Source organism: Eretmochelys imbricata, chromosome 3 (assembly GCF_965152235.1).
Source record: "Eretmochelys imbricata isolate rEreImb1 chromosome 3, rEreImb1.hap1, whole genome shotgun sequence".
In the NCBI taxonomy this organism is placed as follows: Eukaryota; Metazoa; Chordata; order Testudines; family Cheloniidae; genus Eretmochelys; species Eretmochelys imbricata.
The window spans coordinates 140679108-140704452 of NC_135574.1; the positions used below are offsets into that span (position 1 = coordinate 140679108).

General features: G+C 41.6%; 1 protein-coding gene across 2 annotated transcripts; it reads left to right on the plus strand.

Moving 5' to 3' along the window:
- The first annotated feature begins 2481 nt into the window (after positions 1-2481).
- On the plus strand, positions 2482-20417 carry DESI2 (desumoylating isopeptidase 2). Of its 2 annotated transcripts, none has more exons than XM_077813486.1 (5): positions 2482-2500; positions 15393-15465; positions 16684-16777; positions 17664-17805; positions 19888-20417. In XM_077813486.1, the coding sequence occupies exons 2-5, from the start codon at positions 15399-15401 to the stop codon at positions 20116-20118; spliced, it is 534 nt and encodes a 177-aa protein (XP_077669612.1). In that variant the 5' UTR covers positions 2482-2500; positions 15393-15398; the 3' UTR covers positions 20119-20417. The 2 variants fall into 2 exon arrangements, with proteins under 2 accessions (XP_077669612.1, XP_077669611.1); XM_077813485.1 differs by lacking the exon at positions 2482-2500 and adding an exon at positions 3199-3557.
- Positions 20418-25345: the final 4928 nt, after the last annotated feature.

The window sequence follows — 25345 nt, forward strand, 5'->3', positions numbered from 1 at the left end:
AGTGGAGTCACACTGGTATAAAACCAATGCACTGGAGTGGAAAATCAGGCCTGATATCTTTAGAGAAGTATTATTACAGGTAAGTACTTTTCTTTTTTCCTCTTTTCTTATTAACATGTTACCTTTCCCTCTTTTATTTTTCTAGGAAGCACAGTGTGCATTAACCTGTATAATAACTTTTATTCTATATTAGAAAAATAATAGAAATATGCTTTTAAAAATATGGTAGGAGCAATGAGTCCAGAGCAAGAAAGACGTCACCTGCACATTTTTTAAAATGTTTACTTTTCATTATGTTTACCTAATTGTTTTTAAATATTGAGGCTAGAACTACAATTTTGTATGCAAGAATACTTTTTGAAAAAATCCATCACTGCAATAATGTAATAAATACACAGTGAGTGTTAAGGGATATTACCGGTGCTCAGAAAATTGTGTAACTCAGCCTACAGCATTCATGCCTAACCTTGCCTCAGATATCCAGCATCACACTTGTTCTGTCTTATTGCTCACTAGAAGGATTTTTCTTGTATTCTTTTTAGTAACAGACGCCTGAATTGCAGAATGCACGTAGAAGAGCAAGGTGTGGTCTCAGTGCAGTAATAATACCTGTTATGAACTACTGGAAATGCATTTTTTAAACAACATAAATGGCACTTTTTGCTTTAATTTTCAGCTTTATTTACATACTCCATGTCTTTCTTGCAATTACAGGCTGGCTGGAAGCTATGTTTTTATCTCACTTTCCTTTTCTCCTGCCAGAGGCTCTGATGAACACAGTATCACCAGCAAGGAATAAGGAAATGAATCATTTAGAGTCCCTGCAGCACTTCGTATTTCTCCCCTACAGGTAGTATGCACTGTTAATGAAAGACAGCACCTTAATAGGATAGAGATGGGAAACTGTATCCCCTGAGTTTTCAGCCTTTAGCTTTGGCCCTTGTAGTTTATCATCTAGGCCTGTTCATGTGACCCTCAACATCCCCTAATCACTCCCACCCGCCCCCGACTTTGAAAAGTGTTGGATAGTTGCCAGTTCATTTACTGCAACATTTACTACAACAAACTGCAACTTGTGAACCAAAGGAGTTAAGTCGTGTCTAACTGCCTTGATCCTGAACATGCAGTGCGTAAGATTACAGTTCCTTCACGAAACATATTATAACTGCTACTAGTCCTGATCTAGCCCAAATTGTCCTGGGTTTGACAAACCTGTGCCAGCTGTTCAAAGTCCCAGTTCGTGTTCTGGGGACTGACAGCTGAAGCCTGACAGGTTTTCTGCAGCAATCCTGGCCTGGCCTCCTATGACCAAAGGCCACTGTGCAAAGTTGTCAGGATAATAACTTCTCTCCCATCTATCTCAGCTGTTCCTCTGTGCTTCTGCTGGTATCTGTGTGCCGAGTACTGAGATGGACTCAGAGACAGGCAGGAGAGCCTGTAGTGGAGTGATCAGCAGTTGTCATGTGCATGAGAGATTTGAGCCTGGAAGGGAGCACTAAGTAGACGCTATGTGTTGAGGGAGGAGAAAAGCATGGAAGGGAAATAATCAACTGTGGAGAGACAAAGGAGATGTCCTTTCAGTTGGAAGGGGAGAAAATGGGACCTGTTTTTTGTTGCTACAGGTGGCAGAGGAAATGTGAGTACCCGTTTCATTCTCCCTCTAAACATACCAGAAATGGTAGTGGGCCAAGGAAGGACACTGGTGAGAAGCAGCAGAGCCCTGCTGCCTCTATTCCCAACTAAGAGGAAGCTCTTTATCATCTCACCAGTGTGCTGTTCCTGGACTCTGTTGAGGACTGTATCTTTCAAAACTTAAGGGAAGAGGAAATAGATGTCTGATTACATTTGAATTGACACCATGGCTTAGTTGCAGGAAGAGAAAAGGGTCATTGTCTGTTCTGTCCTACAAAGCCTCCTGACTTTATATATTCTCTTCCCTTACCTCATAGCCACCTCTGAAGGGAAGATCTCTGCTATTCTAACTGTCCTGCAACCTATCTGCTGTTAGTGTATGTGTATGGGGAAGAAAAGGTTTTTGCTACTCTATTCTTGTCCCGGTCTCTGTCTTATAGAGCCTCCTCCCTTCTGAATAGTTCCAGTACCTGTCTCTGGTTTTTGTTCCTAGCTTTCCCAAGCAGCAATAATATTGTCAACAATCATGTGAGTTTTACAGCTGCTCACTGGAATAACAACAGTGCAATTAACCATTTTTGTTGATTGCATTCTCCTGCTTGGCAAAGCTATGAGTTGCAACAGGGCCCCTGAAGCTGTTTGCACCCTTGAAAGATAGTGCTGCATCCATTTATACTCATTTCACTTTTAAGTTAACAGCAGAACCCTAGGGATTAAAACTTAAATTTTATTTTTATAATGAAAGTTATGAAAATTATGCAGAAAGTGTTGGGTTAGCCTCTTCCCCTCCATTCTCTAGGGAAAGCAAGTGGATTCTTTCTGCCTCATATACTGATGTGGAGACGTGTCCCGTGGGTATATTTCATAGGTGAGTTGAAGACAAATCTCTCTACATTTGAAAATTGAAAAGCTTGAGGGTGGTTCTTTTTTTGATGTGCCACATTTCATCTCTCCCACAATTTGCTTAGTCACAAAACACTGGACAATTTTTCCAGCAGTGGAGTTAAAAGAACAAATGTTAATCAAAATGTCAACGTATTTGTGTGTTTGTAGGTGACTGGGATGTGGGCAAGGCACCAATATTGCACACCCTTCCTCATGGTTGCAGGACTCTCTTGATTACCTAGAGATTATGATTCAGGAATGCACAGAAAACTTTTATTTTGTGAACGTATCAGGGGAGGAATGACGTGTGTATCTCTCTGCATTTGGCACTGCCCCACAGAAGTTAAAATAAAACGTTGGCGAGCAGCCCCTGCTAACTGTAGCTCAGGTACCCTGCCCCAGAGGCGTCGCAGCCTGCTAACGGGTGTTCCTTTGGGCTCACTCCCCAGCTCTCACAGCTACGCCGTTTGCGTTTCGGGCTGCGCCCGCCCCCCCCCAAGCAGAGGCCGAGGCGACGTTCGAACCCGCGGGGGCCCCCGCGCCTGCACGCTCGCTGCGTGGAGTGCCGGGAGCTGTAGTCTCCCCGCCGCGCTGCATGCCGGGAGTCGGTCTCTAGACTCCGTGGAGGATGGGGGCGGGCTCGGGCTGCTCCATTTTGTCCCCATTGGAGGGTCGGCCAGGCCGCGCGCGGGCGGATCCCGGCGCTGCCCTGCCCCTGCCTGCCTAAGCAGCCGGGGTGGGGCTCCAGCGGGAGGCGGTGCCGTAGCCAAGCCCCGCCCCAGCCGCAGCCCCGAGTCCCGGCTTCTTCCCTCTGCCTGCCGCGGGGTGAGCGTCTCTCCCGGGGGCGAGGCCCCGTCTCCCCGCGGCAGCGGCTCCATGGTGCCTGCAGCAACAGGCAGGACGCGGAGGAGGCGCCCCCCGGGGGTCCCGCCCGCCCCAGCTCCGGGCGCCCCGCGGCCGCCGGCCTGACAGGCCCCAGCGCGGGGCGCGGCGGCGGGAGGATGGCGGGCCAGCTGGTGATCCTCAACGTGTACGACATGGTGAGTGCGGGCCGGCTGCGCCGCGCCCCGGGCGGCGCCCCCAGCCCCGGGATCTCGCTGCTCGCCTCCGCGGGACTCGGCTTCCGGCGAGCGCCGCGGGGTCGGAGCAGCGCCGCTCTGCGCTCGGGCCCCCACGTCAGCCCGGCTGGGCGGAGGTTGCTTCCCCGCTAGCAGGGCGCTGTGAAACGCGGGCAGCTGGGGTCGGCGCGCCACTTCGGCGGGGTTGCGCTGGTGTGGGGTGGGGTGAACCGTGCCAGGAAGGAGGGGCTCGCCGGGGCATCAACAGGTGGGAGAGAGTCAGGCGGGGGGCGGTAGGCTTCGCTGCTGGCTGAATGTAGGAGCCTTAGGAGAGAGGACAGCGTCTGTTGGCAGTAACAAGGGTTGTGGTCCTATCTGACATAAAACTTTGCCGTTCTAGTGTTGTATTGAAGAACATAGTATTAATTTGGGATTTAGACTCCTCTTGACTTACCAAAAGAACAAACGAGGGGAAATGATTAAAATGAAGAAGGTGGGGGGAAGAAACAAAAATGATCAAAGAAGGAAACTGGAAAAATAGGAATGACTTCAGAGCAAAGCAAACAAATCGGTACTGGTATAATTATAAAAAGAACAGGAGTACTTGTGCACCTTAGAGACTAACCAATTTATTTGAGCATAAGCTTTCGTGAGCTACGGCTCACTTCATCGGATGCATATTATAATTATGTGACTTTGAAATGTGATGAAATGATGAGGCTCTAATGAGTTTACTTCTGGATGGGGTGAGAGAGAACACTTGACTAAAAACATCAGACTAGTTCCGCATGAAGTGGAAGCTTTCTGAGGGCTTGTCTCTACTACCGCGTGGGGTCGATCTAAGATATACAACTTCAGCTACGCTATTCATGTAGCTGAAGTCAGCGTACTTAGATCTACTTACCGCAGTGAAGACACCATGATAAGTCGACAGCTGACGCTCTCCCATCGATTTCTGCTTGCACTCCTCTTTCTGGTGGAGTACCAGAGTTGACAGGAGAGCACTCAGTGGCCGATTCATCGCGTCTATACTAGACGCGATGAATCAACCCCTGCTGGATAGATCACTGCCTGCCGATCCAGCCGGTAGTGTAGACAAACCCTTAGCCCTGATCTATGCTGGTGGGGGGGGGGGGGGGTCGAGCTAAGATATGCAACTTCAGCTACGCGACTAGCGTAGCTGAATTTGGCGTATTTTAGGTTGACTTAAACTGGCTGTGAGGACGGCGGCGAGTCAACCACTGCCGCTCCCTCGTCGACTTTGCTTCCGCCTCTTGCAAGCTGGAGTTGACGGGGAGCGTGTTTGGGGATCGATTTATCGCATCTAGACGAGACGCGATAAATCGATCCCCGAAAGATCGCTCGCTACCCGCTGATCTGGCGGGTAGTGAAGACCTGCCCTTAGAGTGAAAGCTGAGCTTTCAGTTATTTGAAAGCTTGCATCAAATTTAAATTCCTTTATATAACCAGGAGAAAACCACAGTTTTGTGGCTGCTGATTCACAGAAAGTAGTCTTGATATTTGGGAAAACAATGAACATCTGAACAAACAACAGCATCTGAAGAAGTGGGCTTTTTACCCACAAAAGCTTATGCTCAAATAAATCTGTTAGTCTTTAAGGTGCCTCATTGTTTTTGTGGCTACAGACTAACCCAGCTACCCCTCTTATACTTATTTGGGGGTGCTCTTAGTACACTGGATGTTATTGGTTTGTTTGACCCAGGAGAGTAGGCCTGTCTTTCTCAAATAAAGACTGGTCTGGTAAAGAGTCAGTTGCCACATCTTCTGAAGTATGCGTTTGGGATCATTGGACTAGATAAGACTTAGTGTTCTAACTTCTAGGGTGACAAACCTCGGAAGCTGACTGACTTTGGTTTCTCCTTTTGCCCTGCTTCTCTTTTGATTTCTTTATTTAAAGAGAGGATTATTATTCTGTGGGGTTTCTTTTCTCTTAAAAGGGATGGATGCTGAATTGGTGAGCAGTTGGTTCTGGTTCCTGTAGACTCACCAGTTCTGAATTTCCTGGATTATTTGTGCCAAAGTTTAGCATTAAATTCTTTTGTATATTTCCTTATTTTTCTTAGACTGTGCATGATGATGGAGCTACTGTTCTTCACTAAGTTGCTATTCATTAAAAGTTTAACAAAGTACTAAGAATAAATAAATTCACCTGTAAAGCTGTCTTTTCTAACGTAGGGACAGTAAGTTGTTTCTTTGATGTTTTTGAAAGTTAAATTGAGCATTCCTTTTCAATCTGTCATAATACACAGGATATGTAGGGGGAGGTTGGGTTTTTTTGCTATTTCTGAAGGATCAGAAGTGCATAATACTCTTTCAGTATCATACCTGTTTATTTCTTTAGATCAGGAGTTCTTAAACTGTTTCACGGTGTGACCACAACTTAATAGAGATTGATTTATGAACCACTTCCATCCCCTTTGCAGGCACGTGGAGACAACTCTCCCCTTTTTGGAATTGTGTAATTTTCCATTTGACCTCAACAGCAATTGCTAAGTTGCTTAATGCTTTATTGGAAGGTACTCGGATACTATGGAATCAAATGGTATGAGAAACTATATAGAATAGGAGACATGGATAAGTAATATGAGAAAACAGAGTGTGTTTTATCTGGATTTAAGGCAGTTTCCAGCTAGAAATAAGAACCAGCACCAGCCAGCTTGCCACAGACCACACACAGCTTGAGAATCTCTGCATTATCCTATAATCTTTTGTATTGGAATAGCAGGCATAGTTAAATAAAACTAGCTGGCAAATATTTTGGATAGGCTTTTCCCTAACACTAACTGCTGTATTGGTTTAAAGTGCACTTGTGAATCACTGAGTATCAGGGTTGGAAGGGACCTCAAGAAATCATCTTGTCCAACCCCCTGCTGGACCAGTTTTTGCCCGGGTCCCTAAATGGCTCCCTCAAGGATTGAACTCACAACCTTGGATTTAACAGGCCAATGCTCAAACCACTGAGCTATCATTCCTTCCCTAAATTGTTTGATGCTCTAAGGATGAAGGCTCCTGATTGGGTTTTATTATTTGGCTGGCTAATCATTTTTAAACAAAAATCTAGTACCACTGTCAAAGTGGAAATGAAGTGTTGCTGTGAGAGGGGACAGGTTCAAATACTAGTATACAGTGGGGAACCATCCTGCACTTGTAAAGCTAACAAACAAATTATGTAATGGGATTGATCTTTGTTGCCAGTTTCTTTAGTGCCGCTACTTGTCACAGGAACAGATTTGCTTGGCAACCACAGGATTCATGATTGCTTTCAATCCTAGTTCTCTACCTCCAGTGGGTGAAGAAATAGCAGGCCTTGCTTGTACCTTGCATTTTGTTCTTTGAGTTCAGGAGCAAGGAAAAGACCTCTAGATACCTACATTGTGAATCCTCCTCTGATCCAGTGTAGAGACTAATTTGACTAAAATACACCCAGGCTCTTGATCTCTCTGGAGGGATTTTAAGCAGAATTGAAGATGCTTCATTTTCTACCATGATGAGTCACTGTGTTAGAGGTAAAGGTTGGTTGGCTGTAGGGTGACCAGATGTCCTGATTTTTGGGCCTTTTCCTTATACAGGCTCCTATGACCCCCCACCCCTGTCCCGATTTTTCACACTTGCTGTCTGGTCACCCTAGTTGGATGTGAGTGGACATTTTGTGAATGCACATTCCTAACAGAGAACCACACAGACATTTTATGGTTGGATTCCATGCTGCTGGTTTAGAAGAGGCCATTCTGTCATACGCTAGCAAGCTTCGTAATTGCAATTCACCACTGTGGAGGAAGACTAGGCTTTAACTCAGCCAGTTTAGCATACATTAAGGGCAGTGAACCTTGTCTACACTGGACTTTTGAAACTTGTTGGCTAGAGTATGTGAACGTTGCTCTCTTAAATCCTAGTCTAGACAAAACCATAGGGAGAAGCTCTCAGTAGCACTAAAGGGGTCCCTCCACTCCAGTATTAACACCTGTGGAGATCAAAGGAGATTAGGTCCCAATTTTCAAGGATCTTGCAATCTAAAAAGACACAACATATTTAGTCATTGCAAGGCTATGCAATACTTCCACCTTTTGATCAGACAGTCAAGTATATCTCTTTAACATACTCTTTTGAGTAATCTTTCATATGCTTATAACTTTCAGCTTTGTAACAGAAGACCTAATTTTTTCTGCATATCTTTTATGTGCAAAACTATTCAAATGTTCAGAGTATCCCCTGAAACCCTTTTTTAAAAAAAAAGACTCTGCAACTCGCTACTGACAGAGTAGACTGTCTTCTAACACCTGAAAGTCTGTGTGTAGAAGTAAACAGGTAGTCTCATGTATAGGAGTGTGTTTTGAGATGGCTAGAAAAGTGCACATGTGCTTCCAACAATCCCTTCATCCTGGCTTATAGTAGCCCTCTGTTGTTTATTGAACTCTTGCATCACCTATACCTTTCCTTATTTGGTGTAGGCATGTATCCCCTGTTCTGATAGGCAAGGGGAACTTGCTCAGTTCCTTTAGAAGCCAGACTGGATAATGATGACCAGACGTAGGCCGTGTCTCTATACTATGAGCTGGGGTGTGATTTTTTTCCCCCTCCTTGTATAAGCATATTCGTGCTAGCTCTCATGCAAGTATAAATACCAGAGTACCTGTGGTAGCATGAGTAGCGGCAGCAGAGGCATGGCTGAACCATACCGAGTACATAGCCTTTCATTTTGCTGTGTAAAATAGCTATCCTCTGGTGAGCCACCAAATGCTGTTAATTGAATAACAGAAAATGTTGTTTGGTTTCTGGACATCCCTTGGAGGCTTGTAAGGTCTTATTTGGGAAGATGTCTTAAGAAGGAAATTCCAAGAACCAGAGGCCAACAATCCTCTGCCACCTGGCTGATGTACAAGAGGAATCAACCTCATAGTCTGCATTGGTGTAACTAAGAGCCACATTTTCAGCCTGGCCTTGATTGCATGTGGAAAAAATGGAGGCCCAGTTATTATGCAAAGAAATGGAGCCCAGTATCTGAAAATCTGGCATAATGAACACACAATATCAGGTACTTTGAATTCTCCTTTTAAATGTGTCTCGGTGGTGTGTTATGATGCTCTGTGCAATTCTGAACTCTTTCACCCTTATGCAGCACAGTTGAACTGGTTAAGTATTTTTAAGGTTAACTCACCTAGAGTGAAAGAAAATAGCTTTTATTCTGAATATATTACTGACACCACTTTTTGTCCTATCCCATGGTGGTATAACTATTATCCCAAACGTATACTTATTACAGCTGTCTCCATCAGCAGCACTTCAGTAACACAGCCAGAGGTTAGGAGTCTATTACAGGAGTGGGTAGGTGAAGTTCTGTGGCTTGCAATGTGCAGGAGGTCAGACTAGATGATCAGGATGGTCGCTTCTGACCTTGAAGTCCTGAGTTTTCCTACATTCATGGGGTGAATTCTTCAGACTGCTGCTATTCATCCCTCACAGTTCATTTCTATAATTAGGCACCGTCAATTGTCTGGTCAGAGCTTGGTTTCTCCTGTGGTTCCTGGCACAAAGCCCCTCATTATTTTGTCACAAGTTGGTATTCCCATAGCACCTTTTGGGCATAGGGGAGGCTGGATGTATGCCCCCCTCCTCAATTTCTTCTCAAAATGGGATGAGGCACATGCACTTCATCAGCTATCCCATTTTCCTAATTTTCCTTTATACACTTGTTGCCCTCCCAGCTACCGCAGAACCTTTTGGCCCAATGTTCCTTTCCTTGATAAAGGGACATAACACAGAAAATTACTTTCCTGCTATTTTAAGATAGTCTGATCCAAGTTGGGGAATGTTTCACTCTTATAGGTGCATATACATTCACTAAAACGTTCATTAAATATACAGCATATTCTCAAACCAGTGCTAGCCCAATATGCCTCAGCAGCTAAGCATTTCAGTGACCCAGTGTTCTCCATTGTGCAATACAGAATATCAAACAATACTGTGGGTCCATTCATGGAATAAGTTTCTTCAATATATGGGGTGGCTTTTTGGGTACCAAAAACATCTGGACCTTTCTGGTTGTAAAAGCTACTCTTCAGCAACGTTACAATTCAGGATAGCTAATTGCCAGGTGCTGATGTCGAAATAAGACTACCTGAATTATGAGAAGTTTAATGGTTTTGTTGACCTTTTGCAACAGGAACACTGAGAACAGTTTAGCACTATAAGTGAAGGTCAGTTCTTTGGGATAGCTCAGTGGTTTGAGCATTGGCCTGCTAAATGCAGGGTTGTGAGTTCAATCCTTGAGGGGGCTGTTAAGTTGATCTGGAGCAAAAAATGGGGATTGGTCCTGCTTTGAGCAGGGGGTTGGACTAGATGATCTCCTGAGGTCCCTTCCAACCCTGAGATTCTGTGATCTTCCTGGCTTCAGTTGTGAGGTTTTCCACGTGGAGTAAAATTGAACATGGAAGATTTATGTTTTGAGGGCCACAAGCTTTTCACAGATGACTTGCTTCGTACCCTAAAGAATGCTAGGGTAACATGTAGATCTTTAGAGAAATAAGAGAAAATTTATCAGGTCTCAACCAGTGCAAAGATCACATCCTGCTCAATTTCCTGCCTTCTGTAGACCATTGGCTCAGAAGTGGAGATTTTCTTTTTCTTTTTTTTTTTTTTAAAAAGTATGCAGGGACCTCAACTGTATCATCCAAATGCCAATTCTGATGCTCAATCAAAGAGTCCACCCAATAACCAGTTTCTCGGCTTCATGACACTACCCCTTCATCCACAATTTGGGCACCACCTCTCTCTATTCCATTGAGCATGGGAGGCTATAACATTGGACAAATGAGTATTGGAGGCTATTATCAGGTTAGATTATCCAGTTTACTTCCATCGTGCCCCCCACTTCCCTGTCCCTCTTCAGGGACCCCCTCGTAATCATTTCCTGATACAGGAAATCTCATTACTCCTAAGTCCAGGAACCATAGAACCACTTACTTCAACACAAGGGAAAAGGGCTCTATTCAGCATACTTCTGATACCCAAGATAAACAAAAGGTTGGAGGCCAATTGAACAAGCATGTCAGACATCTGAACTTCAGGAAGGTACCTTAGCAGCTGTAATGATTATATACTTGTAATTTGATCACAATCCTTGCCAGTAGCAGGTCTTATCCCTCAGCCCGTCTTCTGCACCAAGGGTGTTCTCAACTCATAACAGTTGTAGATGCGTACCTATGTCATCTAGGAATGAGTCTTTCCTACCTTGACAATTGGCTTCTCAAAGGTTGGCCTCATCAAGAGGTGTGGTTGGCAGTTCAAAAAACAACTTCACTGTTTCAAAGTGTAGATCTACAAATCTCAAGAAATCAATCTGGATCCCCTACACTGCAAATACTCTTCATAGGCGTGTTTCTTGGTTTAGTAACGGGCAGAGCTTAGCTCAGTCCTCAAGTTCCAGCAAGCACATGTCTGCAATTGCTGGGGCATGTTTTTTGTGACACAACACCAGGTTGCATCTTAAGTGGCTCAGGACAGTTGATGTACCTGACATACACAATCTGAACAAATGGGTATCTATACCCATCTGGGTCCTTCAGTCACTCATCTGGTGGAAAAATCCTTCCAAGGTTTGTGTAGGAGTTCCATTCAACCAGAATCCCTGAACAGTCATGTTAACATCAGATGGTTCCCTCTTGGGATTGAGAGCACACTTAGGTCCTCACAGTCCAAGGCAAATGTGGAAGCATTGTTCCTGTTGTGACCGTCAGTCTGTTGGAGTTAAGAGCAGTCAGAAATGCTTTCCTTCACTTTCTTCTCTTGCTCAAAAACAAGTCCATCAAGATAATGACAGGCTGCACAGTTTGTATGCAATATATCAACCATCAGGGTGGAGTGGGTTTTTTTGTGCGCACCCCCCCTTCCCCCCCCCCCCATCTGCACGTAAGCATTACAGCTTTGAGACTGGTGCACAGCTAATCAGTCATCTCATCTCATCTTCTTACCTCCTGGATATACAAAACATCATGGCAGATGATCTCAGTAGACATTTCTCCTTAAATTATGAATGGGAGTTGGACTCTCAAGTCCTCAACAAAATAATCCTAGCTTGGGGATTTCCAGAAGTCAGCCTCTTTGCCATAGCAGCCAGCATGAAGTGCATGAAATTCTGTTCTAGAGGGAGATTCGATTCCTAATTTCTAAGATGCTTTCCTCATTACCTGGACAAAGAGTCTCTTTTTATGCACTTACTCCAACTCCATTGCTTTTAAAGGTCCTTATCAAAATCAAGCAGGACCAAGTCAGTGTCATTTTGATTGTACCAACTTGGTCAATACAAGTTTAGGTTCCTTATATCAAACTCGCCAATCACCCTCCATGGTGGCTCCTGACCAATCTTTGACTGTCTCAGGATGCAGGTCAGGTGCTGGGTCCCAGTCTGAATGTTCTGCAACTACAAGCATGTTTCCTAATAGCTCTCAAGAATAGAGGAGGCCTTGTTCATCAGGAGTACAAAATGTACATTTAAATAGCAGAAAGGAATCTACAAGACACACTTACCTTCACTTCTGAAGGTATCTCTAGTATAACTGGTGACATCTTTGATCTGTTCAATCATTTCTTTCCACAATATTGGATTACCTGTTGACACTGAAGATGTCAGGTCCTTCTGTGAGTTCCATTAAAGTTCATTTAGTGGCAAAAAAACATCTCTGCTTGTGTTAGTAGAAAGCTTCTGAATATTTGCTTCATCTGACCAGTGAGATTCCTGAAAGGCCTTATGAATCTTTCTGCAGATTAGAGCCCCTACCCCACATAACAATCTCATGAAACTGCCCTTTGAGCCACTAGCTACATACTCAGTGCTACATTTGTCTATGAAAGACCTTTTTGGTGACCATCGCTTCTGCTTAAATGGTTGGGGAGATGAGGGCTCAAGGGCAGACCCTCCATTTACTGTGTTCTCCAAGGAGAAGGTGTCATGGCCCTATCCAAAATTTTTACCTAGATTTTTTTTTCTCAGTTTCACATAAACCAGTTTTTTCTTTTCTAAGCTGAAAGAGTCTACACAGCATCTGCGGCTGGGTCAGACCCACCCCCAGATTTCTCCCTCAGCTGCAGGAAGCTCTGCAAACTCTTTCCCCCTGCTTCCTGCACTCATCGCTCCTCAGCTGAAGGGGGAGGGATCCCTGTACAGGGAGCTGCTCCCCCATCCATACAGCCACCATGCATCCAGACCCTCCCACTGGGCCTCACCCCCCCTCCTCTCACAACCCCTCCCCCCAGTGAGCCCCACTCCCCCAGCACCTGGACCACCCTGACGAGCCACCAGGATCCCCACCCCACTGAGCCCCACTCTTCCAGCATCTGGACCCCTCCCCCCCACACTGAGCCCCAGCCACCTTCACCTGGACCCCCCTGCAGAGTCCCATTACCGTTGCACCCAGAATCCCCCAACAAGCCCCTGTGCATCCTACTTCCCGCCCCCCGCCTCATACCCAGATCCTCCACTGAGCTGCCTGCACCCAAATTGCCCTACACTAAGCCTCTCCATACTTGGATCCTGCCTTGCTGAGCTTGCCTGCCCACACCTGACATGGAGGACCCTGGGGTGTTTCTGGGGTAATCCCTATCCTTGTTCTGTGTCAGGGGTGGGTGCAGCCTCACCACTGAGCCCATGTCCCAGGTGGGAGCTGCACAGTGATCTCCCACCTCTGTGCAGCCAGTGGCCTGGGCTCCCTAATGCTATGCTGGACCCCCCACATTTATTTGACAAATTTGCAGAATTTTAAAATTCTGCACACAGTATTTTAATTTTTTTTGGCACAGAATGCGTGCCCTCAGGAGTAATCTTAACCTTTTCTGCAATTGTAATGAAAATGTAAACTTTTGGGAGTCTTCTGCTTATTGTTTGTGTCCAAAGTAACATTCTGTCTCTTTCTGCCAGTTAAGATTTAAATAATTAAATCTACAGTTCTAGTATTGATGGGAGCTATGAAGAAAGTAGCTACAGCAATGTAACTATAGTATTGTTTTGTGATGCAATGTCTAGAATTTTTCCCTTATCCCAGTGGCAACTTCAACTAATGTGCATCTACTAGAAGAATTCTTAATAGAGCTGTTGGAACAAAAATATTGAATATTAACCCTGCTAAATTGATGTAAATCAGCATTGGTGTTTTAGAATACAATATTCCTTTTTTTACTGTGACAAAATACACTTCCCTGAATGTGAAAATGAATCAGGCTCATATAATGGAGGTGAGGGAATTATATTTATTGGATTGTTTTGGGATTCTAGAATTTACAAGGACACTCTGAGCAGTCTTTGACCATTTTTCACCCCATATTTTAGGTACTTTGAAAGGATTGTACACAAGTTATTTAACACAGGCTGCCAACAGCTTTACAGTACTTTGCAATCCCCCACATCTCATTTACTCTTCTTCATGGGAGTTAAAAGGAATCTTGTTCAGGCAGAAAATGTGACTAAGCTTTCAATGGCAGGTAGAGATAAGTAGTAATTATGCATAATTACTATTTCTGGAGAAAACTAATTCTATCTTGCTGGAAGTCTTTAATGGAGATATAAGAATTTCAGTAAGACTGGAGGTAGGGTAATTGAATTACAAAGTGCTTTGAGCAGTTTTTGTAAAACTCACAATTGTGCAGGTAATCACGATTGCTCAATAATTGTTGTTAGAGCACTTGACATTTATAAAGTTTAAGGTACTATAACTGTGCTAAGTGAGGTCTGCACAATTGATAGGATGCTTGACAGACCGAAAGTATCTAGGATGCAGCCATAACGAGGTCATACTGCCTACCTGTTTTGCAGGAGCTGGTATTGAAGCCTTGCAATCTGATTCTATTTTTGTCTTCCACTGCCTTATACTAGAATATGGATGAAAGTCATTCTGTGTGATGGTTTTCGTTATGCTTGCAATTTAAACCGCAGCTTACGGTTGTATTTCAAAAAAAAACTGTAAAGTCACCCTCTTGAACACTAGAGCAGCCTGTTCGTTTGATCATATTGGTTTTATTTTGCTACAGTTTTTCATTTAGTTTTTATTCCTGTTACCCGTGTAGAGCACAGCTATGAGAGAATGAGATGAATTCTGTTTTGGCCTGGACACCAGAAATGTTAACTGAACTGTGTTTGCAAAATCTTCCGTTGCTACTGATAGTTGGACCTGCTTGACACAGATCTCATAGCAAGTTTTACAGGGTTGACCATTTCAAAAACATTTACTTGTACACAAATATGTCTGCTTACTGCTGTGGCTTTTGGTGAGTGCCACATTTCAGCTTATTTGTGGCCAGAAGTGCCATTTATGTTAATTTTATCCTGCCCTGCGCAAAAAAAAAAAGCGCAGATATCAGTATAAATGACAGTTGAGACCAGTTTGTCTTGACTGTAGAAACCAGCACAATCTTACTTTTGCTCATGCTTTTCCTTAACAAGAAATATGACATCATGACCATGCTCATACATGCCAGTTTGTATAAAAACTTTAACTGCTTCTAGCACATTCCATCTGAGAGGTTTTATCTATGTGCAACACAGTGGCAAGAGAAACTATTTAGATCTTGGAATTTTGATTGCTCACACATGTCCTTTTTAAAGTAGAACTTAATGGAATTAGTCAAATCCATGGCTGTAAATTTTAATAGTGTGTTCTGTAGTTGACTTTCCAAAGAATGATTACATAGGTTCACTGAATGTTCAGCTTTTGTGCTTTGGTAGTCAGGACAGATAATTCAGATCAATTTTGTACCCAAATATAAATTATTTGTACTGGAAACTCATTTGAACTTTTTTTGTTTTTTCAGTATTGGATGAATGAATACACCTCCTCCCTTGGAATTGGAGTATTCCATTCAGGAATAGAGGTATACGGCAGAGGTATGTACATTCAGGAAACTTTAAATTTACTCTTCATTCTAGGTAAACACTTTGTATCCAAAACCATCTTTCATGTATGCCACCAATGAGGCAGAAGTATTGTCTGGTTCCCATATCTTGTTTGTCATATTTTTGTTCTCTCCCAGTCATCTGGCTATCCACTCACGTGCTTCCGTGTAGCTGTGCAGCTGTTAAAAAATAAGGAGCCAACTAATTATAGTGGTATTAATTTGGATTTAGAACTCTTAATTGTGATTAATGTTAATACAGTCCTATCATGTGTTTCCTTCTTGAATAAGATAACAATTCTCCAGTGTGATAGGCCATGAACGGACTAGGACAATAGATTGTTAACACTTTTAAAAGTACAAACAGGGTTTTTTAAACAGGACTCTCATCTATTGTAGACAAAGCACTTCTTATTTAAAAATGTCATATGATCACGGGTAACCATAAGATAAGGGTGTGTTGTGAGTTTGGGGGAGAGGACGAGAGCATGAGGTTACAGTTTAGTCTCCCTCAGAGCATAACATAGTCTTTTGTGTTGTGTACTGTATAGCATTTTCTTTATTCTGCAGAGACAGAAGGAAGTTCCTTGTGAAAGATAATGGAGTTTCACTTAGTGTGCTATGTAATATTTTCCTTTTTAACTCTGTTTATGCTAGCAGAAATGAAGCACAGACTTTAGATCTGGGTACTTTATCTTGTTTTTCTTCTAGTTAAAGAAAAGAAATTTTAAATGTAATAAAGTAAAGAATTTAAATCCGTAAATCAAGAGATTCAAACACCAAGCTTGGTACAGTAATGCTAACTGCCAAATTACATTTCCTTTGTATCTTGTAGAGTAAGGCATAAATAATTTGAGGTGCCAGTCGTCCAAATATTTATGCATATGCTTGAAGTTAAATATATTTTTAGGTGTTGGTGAGATTAGGATGTGAATATTACACATGCCAGTGTCCTAGAATACACTGTGCAAATTTAATGTGAACATATTTGAATTTTGATTCTTTCTCTTAGTTAAAATTGGGAATCTTAAGTATTCATTAGTAGATCTCTGCATTTATTTCTCTTGCAGGCACTATGTTTGATTTTTTTCAGTTTAAGATCTTTATGAAGAAATTGACCTTCACTTACTGGTCATTCAGTAATCTGGGCTACACATCTGATTATTATTTATTTGTGCAGGCTGTATTAAATTCTGAATTTCTCTTTCAGAATTTGCTTATGGTGGTCATCCTTATCCTTTTTCTGGAATATTTGAAATTTCTCCGGGAAATGCTGCTGAACTAGGAGAAACATTTAAATTTAAGTAAGGAAGGTGTTTTTGTTTTGACTAAAAAAGTGGAACAACTAAAACTTTGCTTTATTGCATTAATTCCTGAGTTTTTGTCAGAGGTCTAATCTGATCACTCAGGGCGGATAGTATTTCTCTGCAAGGGGGTCATGAAAGGAAGCTGGGGGGAGTTGTGAGGCATTGAAATCTTAAGCAAAGAATCTCTTACCTGTGTACCCCTATTGTTCAAGATAAAGTATTCTTCAATCCTCTCAAAATACCCATTATATAAATGTATTGTTAAATATTGTACTTGCGTAGTAAATATAAGATGTCATATAATTCTTTTGCTTTGAATAAGATGTAGCCAACTGTCGTAGTAGTTTCTTCAGCACTGACTTTCAAATCAAGATTGAATGCTTTTCTAAAAGAGATGCTCTAGGACTTCTTTTGGGGAAGTTCTGTGGTCAGGCTAGATGATCAGTGGTCCTTTCTGGCCTTGGAATCTGAAACACTGAGAGGCTTCCCACCTCTTGTCTCTATTCCCACAGTACTGTCAAGGTTTCCTTGGCACTACCTCCAGCAGCTGGCTCTCATCTACTGCTCACTTGCTGTGTGCTACCTGCCTTTTAAAAGATCTGGGAAACAGGAATTGTATTCTACTCCAAAAAGAGTGGAGTCTCAAAGACTATCGTTCTGCTTAGCTTAATGAGAGGACTGCTACTGGAGAAGGGGAGACCGTCTGTATGGAGGACATTAAGAGTGGGGCATGGGAGGAAGAACGTAAAGGAGAATAGAAGGGTAACCACACACAACTTGGGTACACTGCCACATCACCCACGGAGCAGTGGGAGAACAGTAGTTTGTCTTGTGTCTTAAGTTTTGGAAGCATTGTCACCCTGTTATCTCTTCTTGTTTTTAGAGAAGCTGTAGTTCTAGGCAGTACTGACTTCATGGAAGATGACATAGAAAAAATTGTAGAAGAGCTTGGAAAAGAATTTAAAGGAAATGCCTATCACTTAATGCACAAAAACTGTAATCATTTTTCTTCAGCTTTATCAGAGGTAAACAAACATGGGCTTTGTACCTTTCTGCAAAACTGATTTTTAAACGGTTGGACAGCATCAGTATTTTCTACCTGTCGTGTAGCTTGTGTATACCTTTATTTGCCAGTTTATTTTTCTAACATTTTTAGGTAAATCTCTCCCTTGTTTCAGGCATAATGATTATGCTTATGTCCAAGACTTTAGTGCCAACAGAGCTCAGTAAATTAACTTTATTTGAATGCTACCAATGTACTTATCTCATTATGAAAATAAGACCCAGTCACTACCCCAAAGAGACTACATTCCCAAGTCCAATACATAGTACAGTGGTTGTTAGTATAGGTTTGAAATGGCTTAGGAGTCTTGAGATCATTGCTGAAAATGGGATGGATGACTTTTAAATTAAATGAATTGCAACAGCAAATCCTCAAACATGGAACTCTTACGTTTGAAAAGACATCAAGCTTATCAGAAATGTGCTGGTGTGTTTCATATTAGAAATGAAATAACAACAAAATATTTGAAGTTCCACAAAATCACCTTAAATCTAATGCTGTCTCCTCAGCCACTTATAGGTCAGAAACTCCACTTTTATCCTCTATGAACCAGATCCTCCCCTCATCCTCCCCTCACCCTAAACTGGTGTTATGTGAGTATAAATCCACTTACTTCAATGGAGATACTCCTGATTTTCACTGGACAGAGATAAAGGATCAGAGTTACATTGTTTATGGAATCTTATCTCAAAATTACTTGTTTCCATCACTTAGTTTTCTGTGCAACCTTCTACTGAGGCTTGCATTTCAATGCTTAATTATTTTACTGCTAATCAAAGCGCTCCAAAAGAGGAATAATTTCCTATATAAACCCTCGTGGAACTTATTACTTTTTAAAAGACGACACTTAATAAAATCTGCAGTAAAACTGTTCCAGTTTCAAAATGCAACTGGGAAGTCAAATGTCAGTTATTGGTGTACATGCAGTCTTAACTGTGTCTGCTTGTGCATGTATGGAGTGCAATCCTGGCCTCCCTGAAGTCAATAGGTGTTTTTCTATTGACTTCAGTGGGACAAGGATTTCATCCGTAGTCTTTAATTATATGATCACATAACTTGTGCTGCACCCCATACAGTTTGCAGTGAATAAGACAAAGGTATGTAATGAAAAGCAGGATTTAATTAAGACAAACGCTGTTCAGTTATAATAGTGCAAATCAAGGTAGAACTCCTGACAGAAATTAACTTGTTACAGATTTTCACTGGAGTAAGTGAAACCAGAATTGGACATTGTGAATGAGATAGAGCTCCTCCCATTATATAGTGAGGATAAAAATTTAGTATAGTTAACTTTATATTAAAAATGCTTATTTTTACTGAACCTTCATAAGGAAAATAACATCTGTTGACAGTAATTGTGTGCTGTGCAGCTCTCATCTTCTGTTTTGATAAACTTTGCACATATGAATCATTTGCTGGGCAGCATTTAGCTTATTCACTGAATGAGACAATGGTCCTCTGTATGATCATGTCACTGAAAGCTATCATAATAAATATATGCAGCTGGGCAGAGTTAAGTTTAAGTATACAAATATAGCTTTGACGTTTTCTGTCTCTTGTGAGCTTTCTTTTGTGACATTAATTGGTGGCTTTAATTTCTTTTAGTTTTATAGAAAAATGTATACGATAGTGAGCTTTTTCTTTATCTTCTACCTTACTTCTGAGGAATTCTCTACAGATATAAAACTTACACTAAACTCTGATATCATTACAGTGCTTTTTGTGTGAGATTTCTGAAAAGATGATTGGGTATTTTTGCCAGATTAGACAGATTCAGCTCTTAAATGAGAAGCATTACTCTTGTTCGAAGTGACATGGGTGTCTACACCATCCACAGGAATGTTCTTCTTGATCTGCCTACTAAAACAACTTCCTTGCTTTAGTGTGTGTGTGTGACTGACTCGTTTAATGTTTTTGATGTAAGCCTTTAGGATGCTGTAGTTGGGACTTGAAGGAGTTCATTTTTTCTATACAACAATCTATCTACTTTAGTCCGTTAGTGATCTAACTATAAGGCAAACCCTAATCCCCTCTTTCTTTTTAGATTCTATGTGGGAAAGAGATTCCACGTTGGGTGAATCGCCTCGCCTATTTCAGCTCTTGTATACCATTTCTCCAAAGCTGCCTACCGAAGGAATGGCTTACTCCTGCAGCTCTTCAATCTAGTGTCAGCCAGGAACTACAGGAGGAGCTGGAGGAAGCCGAGGATGCTGCAGCAGCTTCCCTGTCAAACTCTGCATCGGGATCTAGAACTGGACGCCACACCAAACTATAAATCTCTCTCCAAAGTACCACATAGTTCTAAACACTTCAGTTGAATATCTCCAGCAATTGACTTCATTACTCAAAATTAGAGAGCTGACTTTAACATTCCTTTTGTATGAAAAATGGCTCTCTCCACCTCCAAGACCCAGTTATTTCAGCTCAGGATTATATATGTAGTGAAAAGAATCACTGGGAGAAAGGGGAAGACATTTGTGTGAAGCCACTCTTTTTTTTTCTCTTTCACCTGTTCTATGAACTTGAATTTACATAACAGATCTTGTATAAAACAACTGAAATTATTTGTTTACAGTATTGTGTACTGCTGTTTACAAGTCCTGTGTGGACTCCTGCCACCATGAAAGAAGAGAAACTCTGAGCTCAGTTCATTCCTGGTGTAACTCAAAAGGGCAGTGGAGTCACACCAGTGATAAATTTTGTCCAGTGTCTTCATGAATTAGGAAGGTAAACTTCCTCCACTTCTTACAGTTGCCAGAAATAAATATAGCAGAAATGGTTAAGTACTGTATATGTGAACAGGGTACCGTACATTTAGAGTGATTGATATAAAAAGGTAGATTGGCTTAGTGTGTAACAAACCGTTACTAGAAGTATGACCTCCACATTAACTAAAGTGTGGAGTTTTGCACATACGAGGGGAGAGTTTGTGTAACTACAATCCGCGTTGTGTTTACACATCTGATCCATAGCATCATATTTCAATCATATAGTCATTACATTTCTAAAAGGTGCCCCATATTCCTCTTTATTTTAAATTCTGTTTGAGTAGAGATGTAGAATCATTTTAAATATCACAAGTTCAAACTGTCACACATCAGGTCACACTGTCTGGTTTATTTAATTTAAAATGTGGAACAATAGGATTAAGAACGCTAGTACTTTGAATTGGTTTGTATGCTTCATGTAACATTGGACAGTCTAATACATAACACATGGATGGGTTGGGAATGGCCATACTTCCCTTACTCATGATTGCTTTATTTGAATTCTGTAACCATTCCTAACTCATGAAAACAAAATATGAATTATTCCCTGCTAGATACTCATACTTCCATACACACACGATAAGGAGAAGTTGATTTTATTCATTATCTCCATCTGTGGCATTAACTTTGTCATATGCATTGAAGATTACATACACCTACGTATACACACGGCAGAACTCCACTAATCTGCATGTGGTGTTACTCACGTCTCAAGTTGGCAGATGTAATACTTAATTATTTTAGAAAATGACAGACTCTTGCTGGTACATCATGGATTATAATTAAAGCTAAATTATAATTAGTGATCGGCATATGTTATGGAATGCCTTATTCTTTTTATTGTTCACTTACTGCATTTTGAACATTAATTAGAAACTTGCAGTGGTTCCCCCAGTCACTAGTATAAATCAGTGAGGTTCTACACTCTATATAGAAATACAGTAGCAAAAGATGGGAGTGTGACTGTTTTTTATTAGATTTGTTGCCTTAAGGAACTTTCAGTAAACTACAAAAAAACCAAACCCAAAACTGAACACCATTTATAAACGTATCAGTTCACACAGACCTGCATTAAACAACTTTTATAAATTTTTCAGGGTGTCACTAGATTTGCTAAATATGTAACTGTTATGTTAGCGTAAGGACTTGTTGCAATAAGCTAAATGAAAATGCTGACTTTATTTTTGTTAAAAGCTGAATCTGCAGGTGCTGGGACAGAACCATACTTTAGGTTACAAATATAAACCTTTGGCAAGTAGTGCCACTTAACCTTTCAAAAGTGCAGATTAGGCTACATCATTCTATTTATAACTTCCAGGAGGGCCCAGTCCAATTCCTGTTGAAGGCAGTGGAATTGCTGCTACTGGCTTCAGCAAGAGTTGGTTTGTTTCTCCATAGGGCCTAATTTGCAAACTTGAATTGGGTTCCTGTTTGAGGTAATTATGTGTTAATACCATCAAAAGAGAGGCCAGATGAAATAGCTTGTAAAAAATCTGATGTGTTCAGTTCTGAACACAATCTATAGAAATCACACACAGCTATTTCTAGAGAAAATGAGGTGCCATAATCTCATTTAAAAGTAGTGTTTTGTTACATATTTTACTATCTCTCTCAGGAAGTAACAAGTGGTGGCAGCTGACAAATCTACTGTGACAGCAATTTCCCTGAGTGACTAGTCTGAGTATGATTATTTAGACTTCAGAAGACATAAATTGACTTTCCGCGTTGATTTTTTTTCATGTTTAATTCTGAATTGAGGTCAGTGTTACTTTCTCTAGTGAAAGTGAATAGGGTGGTTTCTAGTCGATTAAGGATAAATGAAGTAAGTAAAGCACTACAGACATTTAAGACAATAGGAAACTGGTGGTTTCTGCCTCAGATCTAGAGCTGAGGTGGTAATCTCTTGGCAAAGCAGGTTCTTGTTTTCAGCTCAGGGTTGAGGCCATGGGTTGTTTGTTTTTTCCCGATCTAGCATGGTATTGTAGCTTTTCTTAGGGTTTGAAAGAAATACAACTGGCTTTCATTGCTACCTAATTTTTATGTACCAACATCAGATTTTTAGGCTTCTGATATACCCACAGCACTGCCACAAATCTCTCTACTTTCATAAAGTGACAACTGCAGCATGTACAATGCAAGAAACAAAGTACAGATACACAGCACAGTTTTTATTGGAGTAAAACTTAATATTTTTTATAAAGCAGACTGGTTGGAAAGTTTGTTACAAAAATATGCTCATGTTGTTGGTAGTTGTACAGCTGAAGATATCATCATGTGTTCGACTGTTTGTTTTATTTCAAGCCATCCATTCACTTTTTCCATCCTGTGGAAAAAAATTGACATCTGAACCCTGATGTCTCTTCCGTATTGCATCTTAAAGTGATGGTACTGTTATCTCTGATCATGGACTCTAAACTCAGTCTCCACTTGATGCCTAAAAAAATACCCTGCCAACGGTTGCTCTCATTTGTTAGCAATAGTGCAAGTTACCTTTCACCAGCATTACTGCCAAGCAGGGAATTACACTTTTAGTCAACTAGTGATCACACTGTGTACTAGGAACTGAACACTCCAAAAGGCTGCGAGAATGCTGGACACCTGGAGTCTTTCCATCATAAAACGGGTAGAAAAATAATTCATTGCATCAGGGTTCTAATCGGTTTCCTTTCTGGTTTTTTAATTTTCTGAAAGATAGTACTTTTGATACATACTGTATCTTTAATTACAGAAAGTCACTTTTGTTTAAGATGCCGTTTTTTCAGTGAGCCAAAAATATCCAATGTACTGTCAGTGCACAACAATAACTTCAAAATGATTTGATAAAAATGCAGTTGGTTTTCTTTTAAACTTTGCAGCGCAACTCTAATCACAGGTGAGACGTGAAAAATTTCACTCTTGGAAGGTGGTTACAAGTTGTTGAATCTTCACAGACAGATTTTTGTAAACTTGAATTCAAGTTTACTGTAATTCATAGTGTTTGTATAAACTATTCAGAGATTTGACTTTTGTTAGCTTCTTGACATGTCAAGGTGTCTATCATGTTAAACTTAGTCTTCAGTTTATTAAAAATACTTTTATAAAAATTACTGTTTATCGTATTCTTACCATTTTCCAAATATTTTTGGTCGAGATTTTGTCTGATCAATACTGCAATATTAGCTCATCACTTTCTGACAACTTGCAGGAGAAGAATATTTTACTCAATGAGTAAGGACCACCACTTTTTTTTTTTGTTTTACAGGCCCTGATATTCTAGACTACTTATGATTTAGTACAGTGGGTGCATTTAAAGTTCATTCCAGTTGGAGCGATTACCAGTTCAGGCAGTGTTCCTCACTAGATTGATACATTACAGCTTCAGAAGTTATTTCTAACTGAAATGAAGTTAAATGTGCCCACTGTATCAATGTTGCTTCTATGCAACCACGAGTAGGCAGGTTTATTTTTTTAAAAAGCCACAGTAATATTACTGCAGCATCTGTAGGATTTCCTCCAAGGATAGAAAATACAGCAAATACCACAATAAAGCCAATAGACAGAGTAATGGTTCTGTGACAATGGGAATTTTCTGTAATATTTGAGTCCTATGATGCAATCTTGCCTATTGAGGGGTAAGATGTGGCTGTTGGAAGGAGTCAGGGCTCCCACCTGGAGTGTGACTAAGGAGGCTAGACCAAGAGAAGACAGCTTGAACAATGGGGTTCACCTCAGCTTGGCTAACCAGAATGGTCTATGCTTTAACCTTCAGTTGTCTACGCCAGATGTCCCCAAACTTTTCATGGTAGTGACCCCATTACCCCTGTCTGCATGCCCCCAGGAGTAGGGCCATGGTTCCAGGGGTGGGGCCACAGCTGGGGGCAGACCATGGGCTGGAGCCGGGAAAGGAGCTGAGGGTCAGGGCCAGTGGCTGGGAGCCAAGGCAGAACCAGAGGAGAGTGGGGGTGGGTGATCCTCCCTCCTCTGCTTCCCCTGGGGGCTGGCCCAGGCTTTTCTGTGCCCCCTGAATGTTCCTCTGTGCCCTCCTAGGGGGGCATGCACCACAGTTTAGGGGCCACTAGTCTGTGCTAACTGAAGGACTTCCTATGCTGTGTTCCAGTTGACTAATAAACCCAACTATTTTGACAACTGAGTGTCACTGCAATTGCTTTGTGAAGTGCATTAATCCCTGGAGAGTGTACAAGTCTATCTCAGCTGGACTCTGAACAGAGCTCACAATGTGAAATAGGAGTGCTGACAGCCCAGAGGTCCAGTCTTAGGAGGCAGTGAAGCTGCATGGCGTACAGGGGAGGAAGAGGTGAGACCCTTAGGGAGTCTGGCACACTGAAGGGATTCCTCTGATAGACTTCCAAAGCTGGGGCTGTACTGATCCTATAGATCAGTGATAGGTTCCCAATCTAAATGTACAGCAGTCATAATTCCTTCAGTACTAAAGTTGTAAAAGCCAAATGAAGATGTCCCACAAGTTTTAACTGGTGGAACTTTAGAGGTCGTGGTAGTTAAATGTGAAATCTGTTCAAAATCTTTGTATGTATTGCCTGAGAGGAGAATGCAGTTACACTTCTGAGAAACAGAAATTGGTATGTGGCTCCACATTTTAAAGGTCTGTTTATTAGTATTGGGATGTGGCATTGTCTCTTGATATGTGGAGTTTTGTGAAGATCTCTACTTTGAAAAGGGATGTAATGTGACAAAGTTCCTCCTCTGCCTTGGTGGGTCCTCTGCTTTTTGGGGGGA

What these genes read in the sequence shown, in the direction of transcription:
- DESI2 (XM_077813485.1), top strand. Translation starts at nt 3,519, where the DNA reads ATGGCGGGCCAGCTGGTGATCCTCAACGTGTACGACATG. An exon ending in AATAGAGGTATACGGCAGAG is followed by an intron (nt 15,466 to 16,683) that starts GTATGTACATTC and finishes TTTCTCTTTCAG; the next exon opens with AATTTGCTTATGGTGGTCAT. An exon ending in GGAGAAACATTTAAATTTAA is followed by an intron (nt 16,778 to 17,663) that starts GTAAGGAAGGTG and finishes TCTTGTTTTTAG; the next exon opens with AGAAGCTGTAGTTCTAGGCA.